The sequence below is a fragment of the Nuphar pumila genome, chromosome 4 (genome assembly GCF_984573655.1).
Source record: "Nuphar pumila chromosome 4, dmNupPumi1.hap1.1, whole genome shotgun sequence".
In the NCBI taxonomy this organism is placed as follows: domain Eukaryota; kingdom Viridiplantae; phylum Streptophyta; class Magnoliopsida; order Nymphaeales; family Nymphaeaceae; genus Nuphar; species Nuphar pumila.
The window spans coordinates 106,551,702-106,565,414 of NC_143252.1; the positions used below are offsets into that span (position 1 = coordinate 106,551,702).

Sequence of the window (13,713 nt, forward strand, 5' to 3'; positions counted from 1 at the left end):
TTACCCGTGAATCGGTTATTTTTAATAAACGTAAAAAAATAATTAAAATTATTTTAATAACTTTAACACATGCCAAGTTCCGATTGACACGTAATATTTTTTTAATTATTTTTTGGTCGATTCAGAACGATTCACTTGAGTATTGGCATCGGACGATTCCCTTGACTAGTTGACAAAACTACAGGCCCGATACCGATATTGACAACATTGGGGATGAAGAACCTTTTTTAACTACATCCTCACAACACAACTATGTAGTAGACAACTCCAACTTCATCACTCATTTTCTTCTCCACTCCCATCACCCATCCATCTCTTCTGCAATACCAGCTCCCCAAACAGAAACTTAGGAGGTCTGAATCAGCCCTGCATGGAATGTTAAAAAGGTAGGTTCTATTCGATTTTTCTACCATTGTCATTCCCTCGCATCTCCTCTCCAATACCAGCTCCCAAAGGGTCACCACCGAGGTGGTATCTCATGTGGTAAGCGAGGTCATGTGTCAAGCTGAAGGCCCAGGGTAGAATCCCTCTGCAACATGGGGGCAGCTGTTGCTCTGATAAAGGTCCGCCTAACCCCAGCTAAGACTTTAAAAAAAAAATGTAAGAAGGTTCGGTTCTATTCGATTTTGATACCATTGTCTAATTACAAAGACATTTACAAAAAAGGGAGAGCGTGGGGCAGAACGGAGAAAGAGGGAGTGATCAGTGATCACCCCCACCCCAATCTTACTTTTATACGGACCAGCATTAATGGATGGGAGTGAAGAGAGAGCAGTCCATTAATGCACTGACCACAACTTAACGCTAGCGTTTATCAGTCATCACCCCCCATTCGTTTGTTTTCCAGCCTACATTAAATGCCCCCATCAGCCCCCCATCCTGCATACCCCCACATCAAAGCACCACTAGTCTCTGCCCAACCTTTTCTCACTCTAATTAAATCACTACCTACAACCCACCATTATTCATCCTTTGATATTATTATCTCCACAGTCTTTACCATTAGGTTAACATGGGTGAAAAGAAATGACAAAAACCAAACAAAGTTTTCCTACAGTAAAAAATCACACACCCAAAACTACAAAAATTTGCTTTTTGTCACAAAATTGTCAAGGAAACCCATCAAACCTCTGAACCAATAACACTGGATCTGAGAATGAACACAAAGTTATAAGTTGCAGAATTTGATGGTGGTGGTGAAGTGACAGAATTTGATGGTGGTGGTGAAGTGAAAACCATCATCAGCATTGAGCATACTATGATTTATATGGAAAGATCAGCCATCTTTGAACCAGCCTCTGAAATGCTCTGTGCATTTGAACAAGAGGCTTCTTCTTGCTTCTGAATTTGTTCTGGAGGAGGGGGGGGCCTAATTGGTGGTGCAGCACACACTGGTATCACTGAACGTATTTGAACAGCAGGAGCCATTGCATGTGCAGGGAAGTCCCTGCCGCAGAGCATCCTTGGATGAAGGATTGGAGACCTATGAGGCATTGAAGGTTGTGGGGGTACTATGAAATTCCTTGGTGATCTCATCTGGGTCATCTTCTGATCAAGCAGGAGATTTGGTGGTGCAGATGGCTTAGAGAAGTTGGTTTGGGGTATGAAGGCACTAGGTGAGCCATTGAGGTTGGCTTCTTTCCCAATGATTTTGCATGTAACTTCTGCCTTCCCACCGTTAAGCCATTCCTCTTCATCCTTCTGATGTTCTTCCAATGGAGGTGGGACCTCTTGTGCTCTGAACTGAGGTCTGCTCCTAATCTGTACAGGAATTGCTCTGGTTTGGTTGGCTGTGAAAAGAGGTAGCGCGTCGTTCGAACAGACTGAAGCACTTGACTGGGATGATGATTCTTTGGGCTTCTGTTGCTGTTGGTAGATAGAGATAGGGGGTAGGAGTTTTGAGCGAGCTGGAGGAGCAGGGAGGGCTGGGAAAACATTCTGTTGCTGCTGTGGTTGTGGTTGTGATTGTTGCTGAGTTGGGTAGGCTGTTACTTCAGATAACAGATCTGAAGGTCTCCATTGTCTAATCGGGTTCTTATCGTTGTAATTCACCATCATTCTCTTCCTGGCTAGATTCTGGCGTTCCCTCTGTTTTGCTGGGTTGCTATTCTCATCTTTGGGAGTCAGGGTAGAGAGAGCCCCAGCCACAGTAAGTTGCCGTTCTTCTTCACCATTCTCAGACTCCTTGATGGTCTGAGATAAAGAGCTCAAATTTGGCACTACAAACATAAAAACCATCAAGCTCATAATAAAACCCATTGGAAGCAATGATAGAAAAACCAATTTTGAACATCCCTGTGTACTGGGCTTGGCAAACATTAAAATGGAAGGAAATGGATCAGTGAAAAGGAAACTATGCCAATTAGGACATACACTGTTTGAGAGCAGACCAAGCAGCCATGGCAGCATTCTTCTCTGCTTGCTTCTTGGTTTTTGCTGGATCACCATTGAAGCTCATACCAGCAAGCTCCACAGTACAAGTGAAAACAGGCAAATGACCTGGCCCTGATCTCACAGTGGTATACACAGGCAGGTTTAAACCTGCTCTGTGGGCTGTCTCTTGAAGCAGGTTCTTGTAAACTCCAGTCTCATCCTAAACAATGCAACAGTACACGAAAATCAGCAACAGAAAGATAAAGATCTATTAAATCAAAATTGGAGTCCGAAAACCAAATAAATTTTGAAGGAAAAACGATATATTTGATTGAAATTGGGTGGCATCAGAAACTCACAAGCACTCTTGCAGCTAGAGACTTGGGGGGGCCTCTTGTAGAGAGAGTGTTCAGCGCTACCTCAGCAGCAGCATGTTCAGCCTGCCTCAGAGTTGTGCAGTAGCTCGGCCCCTCAAAAAATTCGCCGTTGAAGTTGACAGAAGCTCTAAACCGTGGGGCATGATCTGGTCCTTCCCTGATACACGCATATGATGGAAGATTGAAGCAACTCCTTTGTGCTAGTTCTTGTAGCTGGTTCTTATACATGCCTACCATTCCGATGGAAGGGAAGGAGGGAAAGAAAGCAAAAAGAAAACCAAAAACTACAACATTAGCAAACAATAAAATGGAAAACCAACATGAATCTTCCCAACAAACCCATGAGGAAACAAAAGAACAGAAAGAAACACAGCTCACCTTCTTGACTTTGATGTTTCACCTCTGCATGTGTTTCAGCCACAGAAAACAGCCAGACCTTTTGGTGGGTGTTGCTCTAAACTAAGGCACGAGTGCAGGGAAACAGAGAGAAAAAACTTTTGGAGGATCACTCCAGAGAGAGAGAGAGAGAGAGAGATGAAATATCAGGGGGACTGAGTCTTGACTGGGGGAGGTTGGCTTTTTGTCTACCCATTTCTTCCATTTTAATAAGTTCACCATGCCCAGAAATGGATTCGTTTATGGGTGACCAGTTTACTACTGCTCAGTTTTAACGCACGCCTTTACAATACAGCACAGTTTCCCAGTACTGTGAACGCAGAAAACGGCCATTCTCCATCAGCTCCGCCATTAATGGGCATTTATGGCCCTCTTTTATTTTAATTTGGCTTTTGCTTTTTTCTAATTAACAATTTCAACGTCATACAGGAGGTTTTAATGCACTGAAATGATTCCCTCTCTCTCTCTTGCAGTAAATGTGCTTTACCACTCCCACCTTGCTCATTCTGATCAAGCGATCATAGACGTGATGAAAATCTTGAATTCTCCCCCTATCAAAGCTCATAAATATCATTTGATTGGTGCTTCCATCTCATGTCTCAATGATCAAAACAAAAAATCAAAATCCTCACTTTGGTTAGTCTTTTGACCATGATTCAGATGGCTTGTTCAATTTTTTACCAGTATTGACCGCAACAAGATTGGTAAACTGCAGATTTCAAATTGCCTAGGCGGGTGGTTTCAGATTGTACATCATGAAAAAAATATTTTAAAAAACCCAAGAAAAAACAAAACATAGAAAAGACAAGGAAACAGAAAACAAAAAAGCAGAACGAACTATAAACCGCCGCCTCACTGCTTCTGCTATGAGAAGAAAACCAGCCTTTTCTTACACATCAAAGATTTGCAGGCCACCTTGAAAGCCTTTGCGTTGACATGGATAGACAAACTCATGCAACAAACCTGGCCATTGGAGATCCAAACGGTTCCCAATCTTGTGTGGGTCCCACTCATCAGGTTGACCCTGCTACTGGGTCAAGGTCACGTCTCATTCTGGGAAAAATCTTGCAATATTTTGAAATTTTTGGACCTATAAATGGAATCTAATGCTTATTTTCGAATATCAATATTCAAATAGATTCCAAGTAGAGCTGGTAAACGAGCTTGAGATGTTCAAGCTTGGCTCATTCTTATGGCCAGCCAATTGCAGTTGGAGTTCATAATCAGCTTGAGTTAAATGAGCTGAGTTTGAAGTGGATTGTTTATATAAAAACTACATTGTTTTCTAGCTGAAAGAAATAGAATTACAAAAAAGTACCTGTAAAATATATCTAAAATATGTTTATTACTACTTGCCTTGGCTTATACGATTCAAGTTCATGTTCAGCTTGAGGAGCCTATCTTACGAGTTTGAGCAGGCTTTTTATGAGACAAGCCACAAGCAGCTCGGCTTATTTTCAAACCCTAATGCCAAGCGTGTTGTATCTGGTCCACATTCTACTCATTTCATTTGTGGGCTCGGGCTCGGGTTTGAATTGGCATTTTCTATTGTATTTGGTCCAGATTCTACTCATTTTTGCTGGCGTATTCGCATAATCAGAAGCGAAATGTAAATGCGTACATGTAGTGCCATTAAAATGATGTATGGGTGCTCGGCATTCTCCTCAACTATTCGACGCCCACGATGTGCTCAGGTCTCAGGTCGACGATGAGCGGGACCCTGAATCCAATAAATACCAGAATATGGACACTCTATTAGGTTAAGGGGTTGATTGCTTTCATCATACGTACAGTCTCCCTTTCTCTTTTATAAGGGGAACACATGAATATGGTCTCTCCACATTCGCGTAACCTCCACCCACTTAAAGCTATTAACTATCCATTATTAGCCACTAACCTACCACTTTTAATGTGTCAAACCAGGTCACATATGGGTTGGACCCAAACCTGAAATGTTCAACATTCTTCCATTTGACCCATTGATACTAAAAGTACTATAAATCGAGGTTTATATCGTTATCTCGATTTAATGGGTTCACATACTATCCTGTATCACAAGAATGAATCATATGAGTCATGGAGATGAATACCTCTTTATGAAATATCATATTTTCATGTACTACAATGCAATTCATTATCAGTGTTTTAGCATGTTAAGATTATCTTTATTAATAGGTTGGTCTCTAACCCATTCTATTAGTCCTTTAATATTGTTATCTTGTTATTCTCTCTAAGCAAATGAGAGATCATTTATGCAAAATCAACAATACACAAAGTCATAAATAATCAATTCATTTTCACAAATGTGATCGCATATAATATATTGTCTTCCATCGGAAGAAATCAAAAAGACACATCCCCTTTACATGTTGGGAATACAATCCCGGTGCTAGCCCTTTAGTAAGGAGATCCACAGTCATTTTCTTTATCCCAATTATATCAATACATAGCAGATGATTCTCAATCCTTTCTTTAACAATAAAATATTTTAACTTCATGTGTCGACACAAGGTTGAGCTCTTGTTGTTATTTGAGAAGGACACGATTGCTTTATTATCATAAATGATCTTTAGTGGTCTCTTAATAGAGTCCATTATACAAAGACCCAAAATGAAGTTTCTCATCCAAATGGCCTGAGACGAAGGCTCATATAGAGTAATAAATTTTTCCTTCATGGTATGAGCAGCAGTTGTAGACTGTTTTCCACTTCTCCATGAAACGGCACCACCTGTTTGTAGAAGATGTATCCAGTAGTGGATTTTTTACTGTCGAGACATCCTCTTAAGTCTGCATCAAAATATCCAATGACCTCTAGGTGGTCAGTTTTTCTGTAGGTCAACATGTAGTCCTTCATTTCTTGTAGATAGTGCATGACCTTCTTCGTTGCCTTTCAGTGCACAATGCCTGAATTTGACTGATATCTTTCAAGAATTCCCACAGCAAAGGTTATATCAGGTCGTGTGCAAGTCTGCGCATACTGCAAACTCTCAACCGCTGAAGCATATGAAATAGTTGACATCTGAGCCTTTTCATTATCATTTTGAGGATAGTCCTTTAGGCTCATTTTCTCCCCTTTCACTATGGATGCCAAACCAGAAAAATAATTCTTCATCCCATATTTTTTAAGAACCTTAAAGATAAAGGATTTCTAAGATAGGCCAATGACACCCTTAGTTCTGTCATGATGGATCTTGATTCTAAGGACATAAGTGGCCTCACCCATGTCCTTCATATCAAAATGAGAGAAAAAAAAATCTTTTGTCTCATGTAATAAACTCAAATCATTAGTTGCAAGAAGAATATCGTCAACATATAAAACTAAAATTATAAACTTACTCTCACTAGTCTTAATATAAATGCACTAATAAAAAATGATGTCAGTGAATCCAAAATTCAGAATTACCTAAACTTTTTATACCACTGGCGGGAGGCTTGTTTAAGTCCATAAATTGACTTCTTCAACTTGCAAACCAAATGATTTGAATCATCTACACTGAAACCAGGAGGTTGTTGCATGTATACCTCATCTTTCAGATTCTCATTCAAGAGGCAGTTTTTACATTCATTTAATGTAGCTCTAAATTAAAATGAGCTACAAGGGCCATGATTATCCTCAACGATTCCTTAGTTGAGATAGGAGAAAAAGTCTTATTATAATCAATGCTCTCTATCTGTGTAAAACCTTTTACAACAAGCCTAGCCTTTTACCTTTTCATATGACCTTTAGAGTTTGTTTTGGTCTTATAGACCCACTTATAACCAACAGGTCTAACTCCATAAGGTCGAGGTACAAGATCCCACACTTGGTTCTTTGTCATAGAGTCAAGCTCTTCTTTCATGACATTGATCCACTATGTTGATATTTCACTTTTAATGGCTTCTGCAAATGTGAAGAGATCATTATCAATATCTATGAAATTATTTGACTCTTGCAAATACACCACATAGTCCGTATAGATAGCAATTTTTTTATCATTGTGGACTTCCATACAAGTGCTACAGGTGGTTCAAAATAAACTTTTGTATCCTATTGTTGTTGTATATTATCATCAACAACTGACACTATTTGAGATTGATGTTCATTGATCGGACTTTCCCTGACATTATCTAAAGGGACAATGACAGGAAAAACTAGGTCATTCTCCTTAGCAAGTATGAAACTTGAATTATGCATTTTCTTAAAATTAATATTTTGATATGCATCTATCCCATTTTCAAGAAATCTTGCTTTATCTATTTCCACTATCTATGGTATATGAGATGGACAATAAAACCTAAAGCTCTTTGACCTTTCTGGATAACCAATAAAAAATCCACTAGTTGTCCTAGGATCAAAGGCTTTTATATGTGGGTTATACAATTTAGCTTCAGTTAAACATCTCCATATGTGCAAATATGATAAAGAAGGTTTTCTACCTATCCATAACTCGTAAGGAGTCTTTTGAACAACCTTTGTAGGAAGCTTATTCAAAATATGCATTGTTGTCCTAAGAGCTTCACCCCACAAGGTCAAGGGAAGATTTGAATGATTCAACATCGCTCGAACCATTTTTTTAAGCGTATGATTTCTTCTTTCAGCTACACCATTCTGGTAAGCACTACCAGGCATGATATACTGAGGTACAATGCCTTCCTCTTTTAGAAATCGTGCTAATGGCTCTTCCTTTTGTTCCATCTCAGTGAAACGACCATAATATTCATCACTTCTATTAGACTCGGCAACCTTACTAACTTCACCGGTTTGTTTCTCTACTTCTTTGTTGAAGTTTTTGAAAACTTGAAAGACTTCTGATTTTTTAAATAATAATTAGAGATACATATATCGTGAGTAATCATCTATAAAGGTGACAAAATATTTTTCACTCGTATAACACGGTGAAAAATGGCCACACACATCCATATGCACTATCTTCAACTTTCCATTACTGCGTTTGACATCTTTCTTATATGTATTAGACTGCTTAACCTTTATGCAGTCAACACATGACTCTATATTCATGAAATCAAGGGATCCAAGAATTTCCTCTTTCATGAGTCTTTGGACTCTCTCTTTCGAGATATGTCCTAACCTCTGATGTCAAACCAAATATGATTAATCTTTCTTTAGGCCACATTTATTTCCAATCAATATGTTCTCAATAGAATGGGATTCCTGAATTTGGACTTCGGTTTTTAATCGATACAAACCATCACACACATATGCGAAACCTACATTAATAAAATTTTTGATAATTACAAGCTTAAAGTTTTCAAATTTAAAACGGAAACCAAATTTATCAAGTTTTGAAATTAAAATTAGGTTTCGACTATAGGATGAAACATAAAATGTATTGACCAAATCCAAAATGAATCCCGATTCCAACACTACTCTGCAGGTCCCTATATTCTTGACATGTGAACACATCTTATTTTCTAAGAAGGTGCTTCTTTTATGCTCTGTTGGTTTTCTTTTGTTCAGAAATACCTGCAAGAAGTTGGCAATGTGCACCGTGGCACCGAAATCAATCCATCAACTATGCAATGGAACATGAATCAAATTGCACTAATGAGAAATAAATGACTTATTACCTTTATTTTCGAGTCATTTCTTATGCTTCAAGCAGTCCATTTTCTTGTGCCCCTTCTTCTTGCAGAAGAAATACTTTATAGAAGAGCCTCCTGACTGAGATTTAGCTTTCGCCTGAGAGGGAACTCTCCCCAGCAGCTTTTTTCTGATTCTTCCTCTTGAAGGATCTTTTCTTTGGCCTCAGCCTTTATTTTTCTTATGAGAGGCCACATGTGCACTGGGCACCCTCTCTCCCTTCAGTTTCTCCTCTTCTTTAATGCACTTCGACAATAGGTCATTGAAAGACCACTAATCATTATGTGTGTTGTAGGAGATTTTGAAGGGTCCATATTCAGTAGGCAATGAAATCAAAATCAGATGGACCAAGAAAGAATAAAAAATGGCAAACTTCATGACATTCAATTGAGATGCAATATTCCTCATTTCCAGAATATGCTGTCGGATGTGACTGTCACTGATATATTTCATAGATACCAGCTTGGACATTAACATACTGGCCCTAGCCTTATTAGAACTAACAAACTGAGCCTCAATGGCTCCCAGAAATTCCTTCACTATCCTGCAGTGAGGAATAACGCCTCAAATATTCTTAGTCACTCTTGATTGCAAAAGCAATAAGCTAAGTCTATTCGAACACTCTCACTTCTTAGAGGCAGACTTTTGTTCGGCTATGCTTTGTTCTGTAAGAGCGGAAGGTTCGTCAGTTCTAAGGGCCAAGTCAAGATCCATATAACCCAGAGTGAACAACACTATTTCTTTTCAGTCTGAAAAATTAGATTTGTCTAAAAGAAGAATATTACTAGAACCGCCTATAAGGAAAGAACCTGATACAACAAGGAATGAAAGATAAAACTTTATTATTGCTCAAACAAAACTTGTGATGAAAATATAAAAAAGTGAGACCCTTTATTATTCACCTTTTCTAAGACAAGCATAGTTGAGAAATTATCGTTCTACTTTGGTGAAAATAACAATACTCATAGTTGCTCTGTCTCTTCAATTAATAAGGAATTGACTTTAGTTGGTGAAACTAGTAGATCATGTAACCAGAGGCAATTCAACATTGTATCTTTGGGTACGAACATGCTTCATGGGCTGAAATACACATCTGCTATAACACCCTGTGTGAATTTGAAACACAATGACCTATCTTTAGGTAGAATCATTGTTTCATAAGGTCGTATACAATCATAATAACAAATCTTAATATGGTCTAAAAAATCCTTAATCGACACAACTTATATCACTTTGGTGATTGCATGAATCGATCAATCAAGATCTTTTATCGAAAACATATTTGTATTATAGAGCATGCTCATGCACACATGTTAATGCATGTATATTCATGACAAAATATACTTTATATCATCAAAATACAAGTTTATGCTTCAACTTATATGAATAAACTAATTTTGATGATAAAATATCATGAATTTAGTTATAATTCATGCTTAAAACATCATGCATAACTTAACCAACATAAAACACATAAATTAATATGCATAAGTCATGCTTTCTTAATAATGAACACTTATAAGGCATGAAAAATAACAAAAGCAAGCTCATATAGGTAAAACCTGAGGTCCTCAAGTTGGAAATAGTCTTAAAACACCCTGAACCGGTCATCTAAGGGTCTGAACTGGTTCTGAACCTGATGAACCAGTATAAAACATAAACAAAAACTCATAAAACCCTATAACCGATGTAAAAAATCCCTGTATCTTCATGAATTCATGAAAATAGGGTCTCTACATCTCGAAACCGATGAAAAATCGTAAGAAACAGATCAAAAATTGCTTCAAACTGATCCCCAAAAGGGTTGCATCGGTCACAGATCTGATTCAGTTTCAAATAGTGCCTAGATTCTGGATACTATCTGACCCCAATAGGATTCGAGTTAGACCCGATCCAAATAAGATCTAGGCTTGCCGGATCAGACCCAGACCTGGAACCCTTATGGGTCCGGGTCTGATCCTGGGTCAGGACTGACCCGGTATACTGGCAGACCCAAACCACCCAAAATGGGTCAGGATCGGGTCCAACATCAAGGCAGAATTCTCGATCCAGTCCAGGTAACCAAAAACAAATTAAAGAGGGTTTTTGGCTCCTAAGAAACTGGCTTGGTTTCTCAAAAACTGAAAGGGCAAATGCCCTCTCGCCTCTTTTATTGGCAGCAAAATTGTAGGCAAAACGGCGATGCCCGGCGTCAGAAGCCATCGACGGCTTCCCGGCGACTGTCCATGGCCAGAACCCCTTTGAAAGAAAACCCATCCAATAAGGGTTTCGAAGTTCCGACCAACTTGGTGGTCCGACGATGGCGGTGCTGCCAGTGAAAACTGACGGAGGCTTCCGACAGCTAGCGATTCTGGCGAGAACGATGGCTAACAACTGCCTACACACCTCTCCGATGAAAAGCCATTGTCGACGCAGACCTACCTGCCCCCGACAAGGCGCCATGAATCCAAGTCACCGCCATTGAAGACGATGTCGGTGAGGCCGCCATGGAGTCGGCGACCCCTACCAGAAGTTGCCTTTTCTAGCGATGACCCGCAATGAAAAATATTGCCAAATCCCCAGCAATGGACACCGTCCGAAACCCCAGCCTGACGGTTGTAGAAAACATGGAAAGAAAATGGGGGTTTTTAAAACTCTGGTTGCCGCACATCGTCGGACGTCAGCGATCTAACAAAAACATTTTCCCCCCTGTCAGAGACATTCTGCGACAACCCCGATGTCGGTCGACCACCCTGTAACCCGATGGTGTAGGTAAAACAGTCTGATCCTCTTTTTTTTGTATGGATCTGCTGTCGAGGATGGTAGTTGCCCCACGACGACCATCACCGCCTACCAATGACTGTCGCCCCACGTCGCCGTCTATCGACGACCCACGTCGCCCCATGGCGACCGACGATTACCGGTACCAGTGCCTGGCCGAGCAAAAGAACCCTACCGATGCAAGGGTTTGGGGTTTCATCGGTAACGGTCAGTGGATGATGACCAATCGCTGACCCACTGCTCGCCAACAATCACTGAATGTGTGACTTTCCCATTCGCCTCTCACGAAAATGGCGAAGGGGTACACACGACCACAGACAAGCCATTTAGCAGAATGGGCATACCCATTAGGGGTGGAAAAATCTGACCCGACCCACCAACCCGCTTCTTAGCCGAGTTAGGGTTTGGCTTAAACGGGTTCGTGTCGTAAACGGGTCGACCCGCCTAACCCGTTTATTAAACGGGTCGGGTTTATGTTAGGGGTATGCCAACCTGCCAACCCGTTTGACCCGTTTAATAAACGTGTTAGGCGGGCGGGTCAACCCGTTTACACGAACCCGTCAACCCGCAAGAGAGCAATAGCCAACCCACGTCGCCTGAGCGGTAGCCAGAGGTGACCGACAGCCATCCGAAAGGCCACTGACGATGGCAACCGTCCCCCATTAGCATCATGATCGGGGTCAATGGAAGAAAATGTCAGCCAATGCTTGGTGACCCACATCGTTTACCGGCAACCATCCAACAACCCTGCAATGGCGGCCTCTGAAAGAGGTTCTTGGAGCCTTCCGTCGACGGCAGCCTGATGGCTGGCCATCGTTGAGACTGAAGAGAGGAAAAACTCCTTCTGTGTCTCTGACGACAACAAACTTCGTCGGCACGATGATGAACCCCGGTGAGACATAGGACATCGCCGACGAGGTAGTGAGCCCCAGCAAGCATCCTATCAGAAAACCCCTTTCCAACAAAAGGGGTTCTATGCCGGCAACTACCAGAAAAAACTCAAAACCCCCTATCAATGTCGTGTAATCGGGTGTCAAGCCGACCTGTTTATTAAACAGGTTAATTGTGTCATGTTACCTATTTAATAAACGGGTCATGTTCGTGTTTGCCACATCCGACCCGTTTAATAAATGGGTCGTGTTCGGGTTGAGGTATTTTGACCCGCCGACCCGATTGCCACCCCTAATACCCATATGTCGGCCCCGTTTGCTACATGTTGTTTCCAGCACCTGTAACTGTTACCCGTCAGCGACACTGGAATGCGACATGCGTCAGCAGCGAGAACAAGAAGTCGACATCGAGTATAAACTGGATGCTCCCGATGCACCCACATGCATAGTGGAATTGCACCGTGAGTGGGCCCATAACCCAATGTTGGCGTATTCGCATAAACAGAACCAAAATGTAAATGCGTACTTGTAGATGCCATTAAAATGACGTGCGGGTGCTTGGCATTCTCCTAAGCCATTTGACGCCCACGATGAGCCCAGGCCTCAGGTCAACGGTGAGTAGGACCTTGAACCCAGTAAATACCAGAATGTGGGCACTGTATAGGGTTAGGGGCCTGATCGCTCTATTCATACGTATAGTTCCCCTCTTCCTTTTATAAGGGGAGTAGTGGGCAGTTACGTGAATGTGGTCTCTCCACATTCACGTAACCTCCACCCACTTAAAGCTATTAACTCCCCACTATTAGTCGCTAACCCACCACTTTTAATGTGCCAAATCGGGTCACATATGGGTTGGACCCAAACCTGAAATGTTCAACAATTTCAGCATGTTGGTACCATATGAAATTCATGCAATTTATTGTATTTAGATTCAGACTTACTGCTTAAAATTTAGGTTCCAAAAGAGCTGATCCTGCCCATGTTTAATCCGTACAAAAAATTGTAAAAGAGAAGTGATAGCTAGAGTGGAGCCTGAAAGCATTCTTGTGAAACCTTTTTAGTGACTGTTGGGATCGTTGGAGGAAGAGATATCTGGATGGTTAGGTTACACTATCATAACCAAAGGTCTTGGGTTTAAATCCTAAGGTTGAGGCTTATCCCCCAACTTACCTATATGATATGATTGTATTCTGGATTTGTAACCGGTAGGGATCTGCGTAACCCCAACTTGATCATCTCTTAGGAGGCACCCGTGTCGCAGAAGACTCTTGAAAGAGGTTGCTGCGTTTGCATTGCTGCAATGGGCCTCATGAAAATGCATGGAATGTTGTACATT

At 40.9% G+C, this 13,713-nt stretch overlaps 1 protein-coding gene across 1 annotated transcript; it reads right to left on the reverse strand.

The window, feature by feature from the left end:
* Nucleotides 1-1,040: 1,040 nt before the first annotated feature.
* On the reverse strand, nt 1,041-3,339 carry LOC149840439 (uncharacterized). Its single transcript, XM_090005070.1, has 4 exons — nt 3,129-3,339; nt 2,733-2,980; nt 2,374-2,593; nt 1,041-2,219 (listed from the first exon to the last, which is right to left on the reverse strand). The coding sequence occupies exons 2-4, from the start codon at nt 2,976-2,978 to the stop codon at nt 1,264-1,266; spliced, it is 1,422 nt and encodes a 473-aa protein (XP_089861196.1). The 5' UTR covers nt 2,979-2,980; nt 3,129-3,339; the 3' UTR covers nt 1,041-1,263.
* Between the last annotated feature and the right edge of the window lie 10,374 nt (nt 3,340-13,713).